Here is a 14233-nt window from a genome sequence, read left to right on the forward strand (position 1 = left end):
GTAACCAAGCTCATCACCCTGTTCCACTGCAAGTATAGCAGGTATAGTAGGGAGAGATGGTGCCTATAGTAACAGTGGATAATAGTCTCTGGGAAGGGAGTGTGACTGTGGGATAGCAGGTATAGTAGGGAGAGATGGTGCCTATAGTAACAGTGGATAATAGTCTCTGGGAAGGGAGTGTGACTGTGGGATAGCAGGTATAGTAGGGAGAGATGTGTCTATAGTAACAGTGGATAATAGTCTCAGGGAAGGGAGTGTGACTGTGGGATAGCAGGTATAGTAGGGAGAGATGGTGCCTATAGTAACAGTGGATAATAGTCTCTGGGAAGGGAGTGTGACTGTGGGATAGCAGGTATAGTAGGGAGAGATGGTGTCTATAGTAACAGTGGATAATAGTCTCTGGGAAGGGAGTGTGACTGTGGGATAGCAGGTATAGTAGGGAGAGATGGTGCCTATAGTAACAGTGGATAATAGTCTCTGGGAAGGGAGTGTGACTGTGGGATAGCAGGTATAGTAGGGAGAGATGGTGCCTATAGTAACAGTGGATAATAGTCTCTGGGAAGGGAGTGTGACTGTGGGATAGCAGGTATAGTAGGGAGAGATGGTGCCTATAGTAACAGTGGATAATAGTCTCTGGGAAGGGAGTGTGACTGTGGGATAGCAGGTATAGTAGGGAGAGATGGTGCCTATAGTAACAGTGGATAATAGTCTCTGGGAAGGGAGTGTGACTGTGGGATAACAGGTATAGTAGGGACAGATGGTGCCTATAGTAACAGTGGATAATAGTCTCTGGGAAGGGAGTGTGACTGTGGGATAGCAGGTATAGTAGGGAGAGATGGTGCCTATAGTAACAGTGGATAATAGTCTCTGGGAAGGGAGTGTGACTGTGGGATAGCAGGTATAGTAGGGAGAGATGGTGCCTATAGTAACAGTGGATAATAGTCTCTGGGAAGGGAGTGTGACTGTGGGATAGCAGGTATAGTAGGGAGAGATGGTGCCTATAGTAACAGTGGGATAATAGTCTCTGGGACGGGAGTGTGACTGTGGGATAGCAGGTATAGTAGGGAGAGATGGTGTCTATAGTAACAGTGGGATAATAGTCTCTGGGAAGGGAGTGTGACTGTGGGATAGCAGGTATAGTAGGGAGAGATGGTGCCTATAGTAACAGTGGATAATAGTCTCTGGGAAGGGAGTGTGACTGTGGGATAGCAGGTATAGTAGGGAGAGATGTGTCTATAGTAACAGTGGGATAATAGTCTCTGGGAAGGGAGTGTGACTGTAGGATAGCAGGTATAGTAGGGAGAGATGGTGTCTATAGTAACAGTTGGATAATAGTGTGATAATAATAATAGTATTTCACAAAGCACTAGAACCACCATGTCCCAATCCATTCGTTATGGGAATTACCTGCCAATGGCTGCTGGGCTCTGTGTATATGGAGGAATGCCAGTATGGCAGTGGATATCACTTTGGGTACAGTTGTAACATCTGAAGGACAGTTGGTTCTGTGAAAGTCACACAAGGCTACTGATCCCTCAGGGTCTTAGGTTCTAACACAAAGCTGCAATTGGCCACACACAATGGATCCCTGTTTTGCTTTATCAGCCCATGCGTGTGTTTCTGTTCCCTTCCTGTCCTCGGACGTGCAACAAAATATCCACATTTATCCAAAGAAAATGAGAAAGAACAAGCACACAACAAGTTAGTAGCATTCCTTTTATTTAAAATTCATGGGGGGGGTATTTACAATGTTGATGATAACAGATATTCATAGCAAAGCTAATCTACGCATAAAGGAATGTATTATGCTGGTTAAATTGTGTTAGAGATAACAAAGTGGGGGGCTTTTTATTAAATGTTAATTATGAGTCTATTATATTTAGTCTTTTTACCATTGGGTACTGGCATATATCTCGAATGATGTGTCAAAAGAAGAAAATTAAGGGAAAACTGATTTGGGGCAATAGAATGGTCCATACAATGAGGCAGGACATGGAAGAGAAGAAGAAATGTAGGTGGAACAGTATAATGGGCCATGCCACGGGGCATGACATGGAGAGAGAAGAAGAAATGTAGATGGATCAATATAATTGTCCGTGCAATGAGCCAGGACATGGAAAGAGAAGAATAAATGTAGATGGAGCAATAGAATGGACCATGCAATAATGCAGGACATGGAAAGAGAAGACGAAATGTAGATGAGCAATAGAATGGTCCATGTGATGAGGCAGGACATGGAAAGAGAAGAAGAAATGTAGATGGAGCAATAGAATGGACCATGCAATAATGCAGGACATGGAAAGAGAAGACGAAATGTAGATGAGCAATAGAATGGTCCATGTGATGAGGCAGGACATGGAAAGAGAAGAAGAAATGTAGAAGGAGCAATAGAATAGACCATGCAATAATGCAGGACATGGAAAGAGAAGACGAAATGTAGATGAGCAATAGAATGGTCCATGTGATGAGGCAGGACATGGAAAGAGAAGAAGAAATGTAGGTGGAACTGTATAATGGTCCATGGCATGGAGCATGACATGGAGAGAGAAGAGGAAATGTAGAATATAATTGTCCCTGCAATGAGGCAGGGCATGGAAAGAGAAGAAGAAATGTAGATGGAGCAATAGAATGGGGCATGGCGTATAGAGAGAGAGAAGAAGAAATGAACATGGAGCAATAGAATGGGGCATGGCATAGAGTGAGAGAGAGAGAAGAAGAAGAAAGGAGATGGAGAAATAGAATGGGGCATTGCATAAAGAGAGAGAGAAGAAGAAATGGAGATGGAGCATAATAAAAGACCTTGTAAATCCAATTTAAGTTGACTTCAAGTTATTAACCATTGCACAATCTTCCAAGTGAACTGGGAGGGGGTGAGAATTGTGCCATTTCTTTGCACATTGGTTCTGTTGAAAAATAAAGCAAATGAAGCCCAAAATACTAACTGTAGAGATCACCCAAGACTTGCCCGTTTCCACTGACTTTATGTTATGAGATGTGGTGGTTGTTGCAGGCTACAGGGAGTTAATAGTTAATGTGACTTTACATAGAAGCTTATAGCAACAGCGCCACCAGCAAAAGGAAAGGCCACAATATGTATTACATCTTTTCTCACCCTAACGAACGTCATTTAAATAGAATGCCCAGAGATAATAGCCATTACTGGCCGTCAGTCGTACAGCTCTGTGTATTACTAGCCCACATTCCAACCCTCTGTTATGTCTATTAACACTTCCATGTCTTTCTTGGGGAGTATCCCAAATAACTGCCTATAATGTTCAGTAATTGCTGGATGCACCAGATTCACTCCAATAGAGGGAAAGTGGCAGTTGCTTCCATTAAGCTTGGGTTACTGTGTGTGCCAGATGCTTCAATAGAGTCTGTATCACTGGTTGCCCCAGATGCTTCACTTAGGCCTAGTCCAAGACTTGCTGCAACTGTTGCACTTTATTCATGTGCGCCAGATGCTTCACCTTCAGTATCCCTATCTGACCCAGCATTTCTAGATGAGCTACTTATATAATATGGGAGTGTAGGCAAGAGTCGGTGAGATAGGGTTACGCATGAACGTGTAACAATATACTACATTTCTTATAGGCAATGTAGGGGTTAAGGGGGAACTAAAGCCTGAGCGGATGTGTGCTATATATAAAACGAAAGCTCTTTGTAATATACAATAATCATATTCATGGTTTTAATAATAACATTTCTCTTTGAGCCGCATCGGTAAGAATAGAGGGGTCGGCGGCCTTACTGGCTAAAGGGAAAAGAGTGGGTGTGGCAAATCATTGTAGACACTCCCACTTGTTTCTCTTTTGCACTACAGTAAGTTGTAGAGGGAAAGAAAACTGCAGTAAAACACATTTAGGAAACGCTTATTGTTCTTTTTTTTCCTTTTTACAAAAAAAGTCCATAATACTGATATTCTCGTCTCTTTTTTTCCTCTATATTCACTTTTTCCTCCCTGAATATCACATGAATTATTTTGGCTTCATTTCCACCCTTGCGTGGTCGTCGTCTATTTCGTACTCCTCCACTTGACCATTGGTCCATACTTTGATGCGGTCTGTGAAGTCACTGGTCCGGGGAGACAAGATAAAGTCGTAGATAATGGCGGCAGCTGCTCCCCCGATCATTGGTCCAACCCAAAAGATCTAAAGGGAAGAAGAGAAACAAAACACATGCTTATTTAATGTTTAACAACTATTGGATTTGCAGGATCTGTGTGCCCTCGGCTTTGAAGTAGGCAAGGTCAGAACTAGCCTGCAGCCAATGAAAGCATTAGAAGGTACACATGGCTAAAGTAAGTAGCCAATGATAGATGCATGGTGGTAGGTCTATGTGGGGGTGAGGAGATACTGGGCACAGGGATGAAGGATTGATAGGAACATGGAGTAGAAGAGTCAGCCAGTGGCTCATACTACTGAAGAGAGGACTTCTAATTCCACCACCCAGACCTCATGTCTTCTTGCATGCTCTGCTTCCCATATTGCTACACCACATGTTCTGGGTGGGTCAGTCCAGGCATGGTGGTAGGTCTATGTAGGGGTGAGGAGATACTGGGCACAGGGATGAAGGATTGATAGGAACATGGAGTACAAGAGTCAGTCAATGGCTCCTACTGCTGTAGAGAGGACAACTAATTCCACCACCCAGACCTTATGTCTTCTTGCATGCTCTGCTTTCCATATTGCTACATCACTGATTGTTCTGGGTGGGGGAGTCCAGGCATGGTGGCAGGTCTATGTAGGGGTGAGGAGATACTGGGCACAGGGATGAAGGATTGATAGGAAATGGAGCACAAGAGTCAATCAATGGCTCATACTACTGAAGAAAGGACAACTAATTTCACCACCCAGACCTCATGTCTTCTTGCATGCTCTGCTTCCCATATTGCTACACCACTAATTGTTCTGGGTGGGTCAGTCCAGACATGGTGGCAGGTCTATGTGGGGGTGAGGAGATACTGGGCACAGGGATGAAGGGTTGATAGGAACGTGGAGTGGAAGAGTCAGTCAATGGCTCATACTACTGTAGAGAAGACAACTAATTACACCACCCAGACCTTTTGTGTTCTTGCATGCTCTGCTTCCCATGTGGTTACACCAATGATTTCACTTTTACTAGTCAATTATTAATGCCTCAGATGCAAGTGCAAGAACATGAAGGGGTGCAAAATCAATCCCCTTCATGTTCATTTAACAAACACTTGGGTCTGCGGCATAGTTTCTGTTGATATTGGTCAAGCTTAGGTTCCTGCCGAATGACTCGCAGTATATCTGATGTATTCTCAAAGATGAAGGTCAGAAGATAAGATGGTGGCCAACAGGAACCCTCATTAGATAACCCTAAAGCTCTGGACAGAGCAATTCACCACTTATGGGGGTAAGAAACACTCAGCAAGCCAATGTGGTTTCTCAAATGTGCTTTTTTCTTTCATTCTTATAAGATGAGTTACAAGCAGGGCCATCACTGGATACCTGTGATCATACCTAGAAATGCAGAGGGACACCTCGTGGCATTAATCTGGGATAACTCTAGATCTGAGATACAGTCAGGATATATGATTCTCTATCACTGTTATGGACAATGATCTCTCTGTGTATATATTGTCAGGTATCTATCAGATTGGTGATTCTCTGGGTGTTTGGGTGCAGGGATACCGGAGTATCCAGAAGGATATTTTCTAACACAACTGAATTGTAGCAGACCCTACCTGACTTTCATCTCTCTCTTGCACAACATACAGAAGGCTTAGGTTCATGGCACTTACCCAGTGGTTGGTAAACTGGTTGGCGACAACAGCTGATCCGAAAGACCTTGCTGGGTTCATTCCGCAACCGGTGTAATCGATCTGCGAGAAAAGGACACAGAATGTCTTAAACAGGTTTATCTGTAGATTTAGACCTAGAGGAGCACTCAGTACTGTCCAATGATTGGTACCTGGGTGTAAGCTACTGTGATCTAGGGTGGCTTTAAATGTCCTTATGTAGATAGACCCTTCAAAAAGATCTCAAACTGTGCCCATTAGTAAGTAAAACACCTGGCAGAAGCTGTGGTGCTCGGGCAAATGGCATTGGTATTGGCAACGCCAGGGAGGTACAAGGTTCAACCTACGGCTGCATGCAAGGAATAATGCACAAGTACGGGCATGAACCTCTCACCTACCAGCAAGTTCTTACAGGTATAACAGCACACAATTCTAGGAAGAAACCCACCGCAATGAGATGACCCAGCGCCACAGACAGTCCGATGGCAAGAGGTGCCGATCCAGAGACGTCATTCCTCCTTCTGTCTGTGATTGCCACCACGCAGAGAACCAGCTGGAACGTCACCATGATTTCCACCCCCAGGCCTTGCCCCTGAGAAATTCCTTCGCTGAGCTGTAAAGCAAAGACAAGTCAGTGACGGCACAAGTGGAGCTTGTCCCAGTGATTAGGCATTCGAATGTAGATGCATTCCGCTTCCCTGTGGATTTGGTTCTTTGAACTCAAAATGGCAGTTTGTGTATATAAGTATATATATATATATATATATATATGCACACATCAATAGGTGACTTCTAAAGTGAGCCATGGATAGTATGGACCATATAGTCCCCCAAACTATAAACTCCTGGAAAATAAATCCAGGGCTGATTCATGTTCTCGCTGTGAGTTCACATGGATAAAAGGGAGCTCAGAACTCCAATGGTCAAAGCGCAAGTGATTGGGTTTACTTGTATTAAAGGACAACTAAAGCCCAAGCTTAACATAGCTAGACATGCTGTATATTATATAGAGAACATACTGTACCAGCTTAGAGGTTCAGCAGCCCTATAATAACAATGATCCAGTCCTTCTTATTTGTCACCAGCAGCTCCCCATCTTGGATCCTGTTAGGCTGCCTTTTGTGTGGCAGTTGCACTGCACATGCTCTGTGAGCTCAGGGCTGAGAAGCTAAGCTTAGGGGTCGTCACTAATTATCTTGCAGAAAATTAGGTTGGTCTGAAATATAAGATGATGCTACAAGTTTGCTGATTATTAAATTCTGATGCTAATTGCACTGGTTTCTGTGCTGCCATGTAGTAATTATCTGTATTAATAACTAATCAGCCTTATATTGTGACATTTCTATTCTATGTGTACTGTATATTGTGAGTGGGTCCCTAAGCTCAGTAAGTGACAGCAGCACAGAGCATGTACAGTGAATCAGCAGAAAAGAAGATGGGGAGCTACTGGGGCATCTTTGGAGACACAGATCTTTACTGCTAAAGGGCTGTGGTTGCCTTGGGCTGGTACAGAAGCACAAAACATCATGTACAACATTTCTAGCTACTTCTTTAGTTAGGATTTAGTTTTCCTTTAAGTGGATCTGTACATAAAATGTCTTTTTAGGGGGATAGGAGAAGAATCTGTTTAGGTTTCTAGAGAAATTGTGAGGAGCTGTTGTGTTTATCACACGCACGAGGCCAGAATCAGGATAAGCTTTGCTTTCTTCCCCAAGGAAGGGGCGGGGTCTGAATGAAATGCCTCGGCACAGCAGGCGGCTGAATCAAGTCAATGAGCTGGGCCCCCATTCATGGCTAGAAAATCAACAGCAAAGGCTGCTTTTTTCCTTTTTTTCCCCCAAATAACCTTTAAATGCTAGTTGATATTATAGGTACGGTAGTTCATCATTAATCACTGTAAAAAAACAGCTCATTATAAACACATTAGGGGGTGTAACATTAGGTCAATGGGTTTCTTAAAATAACACTAAAAAATAACATGAATTTTTGGCACTGGGACGTGTTGAATTCTTCACTTGCAATCAACTTTTTGGAGTGGAGGAATGAGAAGAAAACACAATCAAAACTGTGTTTCAAGTGTAACAGGAGGAAGTGTAGGAGTCAAAGATCCGCCTCTGCCCACCCATTGGCTGATGTATGGGTCCCCTCCCTTTTCTATATGTGTCAAATGATTGAGTTGGGTCTGCTCCATAAAAAAAGTAATTGAGTCAAGTATACGTTGATGTTGATTTGTTCCTTGGCACATAGGGGCACATTACATGGATCATACCATTCTACACTCATAGGGAATACTCTATTAATCCTCCAAAATACAATATTTCTCCGAAATCCATTTCACTTATTAAGTCTGTCCACTTCATTTGATATTACTCCACCATATGCTGTGCCCAAGTCCTCCTGTACCCATATCTACATTCTGCCAAGATGAACAAGGAATGTGGAGGCCATTAGTGCATTGAGTAATGTGTGAATAAAATGTGGTTCAAGTTTACTTTTGCAGTCCAACAAATTTGATGTGTCCTCTTTGCCCATAAGACGGTGTGACATACATATCGTATTGTAATTAAAGTCCCCCTACAGTGTGCTCCAAAAATATTTAGAGTAACAAAATACACCCAAAGCTGTATCCTAGGTTCCTTCTAACTTTAGAAACCTGCATAAACCACTAGACAAGCTTAATGGGACTGGGAACAGAGAGGAACATTGAAGGGGACATGGTGGAGATCCTGGGGTTCAATGTAATAATAAGAGACTCCAGCAGTGCCATAGACCCGATGTGATGCAGATATTAACCAACTGCATAGACAGAAGAGATCAGGGTGGGGGCCGGGTAAGTGGGAGTAAAAAAAAATTGGGTTTGTAGCTATGAACAATGGAGTATTGAGAAGACACAGGTACTTGGAAGATAGTAGGAAGAGAAGAATTTGGTTGAAATAGTATGAAGGGATCAATGATTGGTTGATTGTTGGGATCATAACATGATTGGTTGGAAGAGAGCAAAGAGATTAGAGATTGGGGTAATTAGTTGGATGACAACAGTGATGGGTGGAAAAATTAGACAATATCTGGGGTTGAATTTAGAAGACAACAATTTTGGTTGACATAGTAAGTAAAGATGCAGGATTGTGGGTGGCAGCAGAGTTGAGTGCAACAGGGAGTACAGACCAGTGACTGGGTGATACTATAGGTACCATCTCTCCCTACTATACCTGTTATCCCACAGTCACACTCCCTTCCCAGAGACTATTATCCACTGTTACTATAGGCACCATCTCTCCCTACTATACCTGCTATCCCACAGTCACACTCCCTTCCCAGAGACTATTATCCACTGTTACTATAGACACCATCTCTCCCTACTATACCTGCTATCCCACAGTCACACTCCCTTCCCAGAGACTATTATCCCACTGTTACTATAGGCACCATCTCTCCCTACTATACCTGCTATCCCACAGTCACACTCCCTTCCCAGAGACTATTATCGACTGTTACTATAGGCACCATCTCTCCCTACTATACCTGCTATCCCACAGTCACACTCCCTTCCCAGAGACTATTATCGACTGTTACTATAGACACCATCTCTCCCTACTATACCTGCTATCCCACAGTCACACTCCCTTCCCAGAGACTATTATCCCACTGTTACTATAGACACCATCTCTCCCTACTATACCTGCTATCCCACAGTCACACTCCCTTCCAGAGACTATTATCCACTGTTACTATAGACACCATCTCTCCCTACTATACCTGCTATCCACAGTCACACTCCCTTCCCAGAGACTATTATCCACTGTTACTATAGGCACCATCTCTCCGTACTATACCTGCTATCCCACAGTCACACTCCCTTCCCAGAGACTATTATCCACTGTTACTATAGACACCATCTCTCCCTACTATACCTGCTATCCCACAGTCACACTCCCTTCCCAGAGACTATTATCCCACTGTTACTATAGACACCATCTCTCCCTACTATACCTGCTATCCCACAGTCACACTCCCTTCCCAGAGACTATTATCCACTGTTACTATAGGCACCATCTCTCCCTACTATACCTGCTATCCCACAGTCACACTCCCTTCCCAGAGACTATTATCCACTTTTACTATAGGCACCATCTCTCCCTACTATACCTGCTATCCACTCCCTTCCCAGAGACTATTATCCACTGTTACTATAGACACCATCTCTCCCTACTATACCTGCTATCCCACAGTCACACTCCCTTCCCAGAGACTATTATCCACTGTTACTATAGACACCATCTCTCCCTACTATACCTGCTATCCCACAGTCACACTCCCTTCCCAGAGACTATTATCCACTTTTACTATAGGCACCATCTCTCCCTACTATACCTGCTATCCACTCCCTTCCCAGAGACTATTATCCACTGTTACTATAGGCACCATCTCTCCCTACTATACCTGCTATCCCACAGTCACACTCCCTTCCCAGAGACTATTATCCACTGTTACTATAGACACTATCTCTCCCTACTATACCTGCTATCCCACAGTCACACTCCCTTCCCAGAGACTATTATCCACTGTTACTATAGGCACCATCTCTCCATACTATACCTGCTATCCCACAGTCACACTCCCTTCCCAGAGACTATTATCCACTGTTACTATAGGCACCATCTCTCCCTACTATACCTGCTATCCCACAGTCACACTCCCTTCCCAGAGACTATTATCCACTGTTACTATAGGCACCATCTCTCCATACTATACCTGCTATCCCACAGTCACACTCCCTTCCCAGAGACTATTATCCACTGTTACTATAGGCACCATCTCTCCCTACTATACCTGCTATCCCACAGTCACACTCCCTTCCCAGAGACTATTATCCCACTGTTACTATAGACACCATCTCTCCCTACTATACCTGCTATCCCACAGTCACACTCCCTTCCCAGAGACTATTATCCCACTGTTACTATAGGCACCATCTCTCCCTACTATACCTGCTATCCCACAGTCACACTCCCTTCCCAGAGACTATTATCCACTGTTACTATAGGCACCATCTCTCCCTACTATACCTGCTATCCCACAGTCACACTCCCTTCCCAGAGACTATTATCCCACTGTTACTATAGACACCATCTCTCCCTACTATACCTGCTATCCCACAGTCACACTCCCTTCCCAGAGACTATTATCCCACTGTTACTATAGACACCATCTCTCCCTACTATACCTGCTATCCCACAGTCACACTCCCTTCCCAGAGACTATTATCCCACTGTTACTATAGGCACCATCTCTCCCTACTATACCTGCTATCCCACAGTCACACTCCCTTCCCAGAGACTATTATCCCCACTAACTTTGGGGTGGGGTTAAAGAGTATTTTAGGAACGTTAAAGAAACCACTTGATGTTTGTGAAGTAGAAATGATACACAGTTACTTGGCTTCAGCGCAGGTTCATTCTACCCCTCTTCATGCTAACGAATTCTCATTATTAAAATCATGATAATTATATGTCTGTATCCCAAGAACCTATCATGATTTTACCTACAATTATTGATGCACCAGAGAGGCTCCCATTCAGTTGCTGCTATAAAGGCTGCCAGACTTCTAGCAAGAGGATCAGAGCGCCTCTCTTTGTGTGTGTGTATATATATATATTTTCCGTATGGGGAGATTTCTATGCCAGGTGTAAATGTCCTCTAGTTACCCATAGCAACCAATCAGAATGTATTTCAATAGCCTTACTGCAGCTGACCAGTCAAACCTAATTGCTGATTGGTTGGTATAGGTTACTACTGACACACTTACATGGATTTGATGAATCCCCACGTATCTGGGGCTATGCCAGGTAAACAACTTGTAACAAACTATCTGGAGAAAGTTGAAAATAGGGGTCGGTCCACTCTAGAAAACAGTGAAACCGATTGCCACCTGCTACAAGTAGTCAGCTTCTGAGTCATTTCTCTTTAGTCTATTTTCTACAAGGCAAGTAGTGCAGATGGAATTAAATACCCCCCAATCATTAATAGCAGGGTGCTATAGAGGCAGAAGCAGCACAGTTCTGTATATATATGTGTGTGTGTATCATATAGTGTTGGAGTGTGGGGTGAGCTAAGGTCAGACTGTATATAATACGAGTTTCCCTAGTGTTTCCTGCTCTGCGGGAGCTGCCATTGTGTTATGTCTAGAATGGTGTTACTGGGAGTGAATGGGACTCTCGCTGGCTGATTGCATTGTAGCAGATGGGCTTTTCCCCTGAGAACCTGCGGCTGATATCAGAGCAATGAGCAGCTGCCATACTGCACAACACACACTCTGTACAGAGCTATTCTTAACTTGCCCAAGGCTAACACTGAATGCTCAGCATGTGGCACAAATAAGATGAAAGGAACATTAAATGATGAGTTTACAGTAAGGGCAGTGCCATCTTTAGTGGTGGAGAAGCCCAGATTCTGTGGGGCCCCATTATTTAATTAAGTAGGAGGCTCAGATGTCGATGGGTGCTAATGGGCTTCAGGTTGGGCAATAGTGATTAAAGGTATCTTCTTGCCCTACTATAGCCCGACTCTTTGCACCTGCAAATACCACACTGCGGGGTCCCAGATTGGGGTCCTACTGTGGCCCCTAAGAACAGCTTTGACTATAAAACGATTGTCTTGGATTGGACGCCTGTAGCCATAGCTGAGCACTTAGACTTGCATGGACACAGGTGTGTGTGTGGGAGGGGCCAGTAAATCAGCTGCTATTGGTCACCCATTGTCTACATATGACTTTGATGAAAGAACAAGTTTAATGTTAACATTGTATTGAAAAAAGTGCCAACATAAACCTCAGTGATGTACAACAGTGTTATTGCATTGTCCAGTGAGTGATAAATGTTATGTACTGAGAGAGGCAGAAAGACAGATGCAAATGATAGATAGAAAGATAGATAGATAGATAGATAGATAGATAGATAGATAGATAGATAGATAGATAGATAGATAGATAGATAGATAGATAGATAGATAGATGACAGATAGATACATGACAGATAGATAAATGACAATTAGACAAATGACAGATAGATAGATAGATAGATAGATAGATAGATAGATAGATAGATAGATAGATAGATAGATAGATAGATAGATAGATGACAGATAGATAAATGACAATTAGACAAATGACAGATAGATAAATGACAATTAGACAAATGACATAGATAAATGACAATTAGACAAATGACAGATAGATAAATGACAATTAGACAAATGACAGATAGACAAATGACAGATAGATAGATAGATAGATAGATAGATAGATAGATAGATAGATAGATAGATAGATAGATAGATAGATAGATAAATGACAGATAGACAAATGACAGATAGACAAATGACAGATAGATAGGAGGATAGATGATAGACAGACAGACATACAATGATGGGAATAATGACAGAGTGCAGGTGCAAGTTGTTATATACAGATAAAGATGGAACACAATAAGCTACTTACACCGTTGAGTCCCAGTGAGTTCTTGCTGATTTGGGTGGTGATGCCGGACAGGATGGCGGTGCCCACGACAGCCCCCAGGCACTGGGCAATGATGTACAAGAGAGCTTTGAGGATACTGATCTGACAGCTGAGCAAGCAGCCCAAGGTGACAGCTGGGTTCAGGTGGGCTCCACTGATGTGGCCAACGCTCTGTGCCAATGTGGCAATGGCCAGCCCAAATGCCAAAGAAACCTTGACAATGTCTTGTGGCCGAGTGTCAGTGCTGGTGGCGTTGGTGGGGTCAGAGGGTATGGGGTACTGGATCCCCAGGGCAGAACCAATACTGATAAAGACAAAGAGAATCATGGCTAGAAACTCGGCAATCACTGCCCGCCAGAAAGCCTTCTTCTTCAGTTCACTGGCCATGATGTCTCCTTCCCTCTGTCTCAGCTTCTTCCCTATGGAGCCCCGGCTCAAGTCTGAGGGGAAGAGTGGAGCTGATGGCTTATTTATAGGGGCTTGGGTGGTCTGTAGGAGGAGAGGGAGTTGCACAAAGGGAGGAAGGAATAAATGCTGTTGTTATTAAGCCTCCCCGAGCCTTCCAGCTACTCCCGCACGGCTTCCCTCTCCCACCTGCACCCAAGTTACTTATTTACTAACAGCATTAACTCCATACAATGTACACTATGTGTATGCACCTCTCTATACACTAGGCAAATCATATAAAACAAAGTTATCTCAATTTCAATAAAAATTACAATTAAAAAAAAAGGTTATTCTTCATTTAAAGAGCACATATTCATATTCCTTTATATATCAGTCCCTGCCCCAATAAGCTTGCAATCTAATCTTCCTACCATATAGTATTTATAAATAAAGAAAAGTCTGAGTTTATAATAATTACATATATATATATATATATATATATATATATATATATATATATATATATATATATATATATAAATGAACAAAGCTGTTGCACACTCAAG

At 43.0% G+C, this 14233-nt stretch overlaps 1 protein-coding gene across 2 annotated transcripts; it reads right to left on the minus strand.

Moving 5' to 3' along the window:
• Positions 1–1702: 1702 nt before the first annotated feature.
• aqp1.L (aquaporin 1 (Colton blood group) L homeolog) lies at positions 1703–13734 on the minus strand. 2 transcript variants are annotated; one of them, NM_001091922.1, is given in 5 exon segments: positions 1703–2254; positions 2376–4151; positions 5771–5851; positions 6216–6380; positions 13263–13709. In NM_001091922.1, coding segments are annotated over 4 exon segments (825 nt in total). In that variant the 5' UTR covers positions 13668–13709; the 3' UTR covers positions 1703–2254; positions 2376–3977.
• Positions 13735–14233: the final 499 nt, after the last annotated feature.

The sequence above is a fragment of the Xenopus laevis genome, chromosome 6L, assembly GCF_017654675.1.
Source record: "Xenopus laevis strain J_2021 chromosome 6L, Xenopus_laevis_v10.1, whole genome shotgun sequence".
Taxonomy (NCBI): Eukaryota; Metazoa; Chordata; class Amphibia; order Anura; family Pipidae; genus Xenopus; species Xenopus laevis.

Coding starts and splice junctions, on each gene's coding strand:
- aqp1.L (XM_041565424.1), bottom strand. CDS start 13,667: ATGGCCAGTGAACTGAAGAAGAAGGCTTTCTGGCGGGCAGTGATTGCC. Junction 6,381..13,262: donor ACTCACTGGGACTCAACGGT/GTAAGTAGCTTA, acceptor TTTGCTTTACAG/CTCAGCGAAGGAATTTCTCA. Junction 4,152..5,770: donor ACCAGTTTACCAACCACTGG/GTAAGTGCCATG, acceptor TCTTCCCTTTAG/ATCTTTTGGGTTGGACCAAT.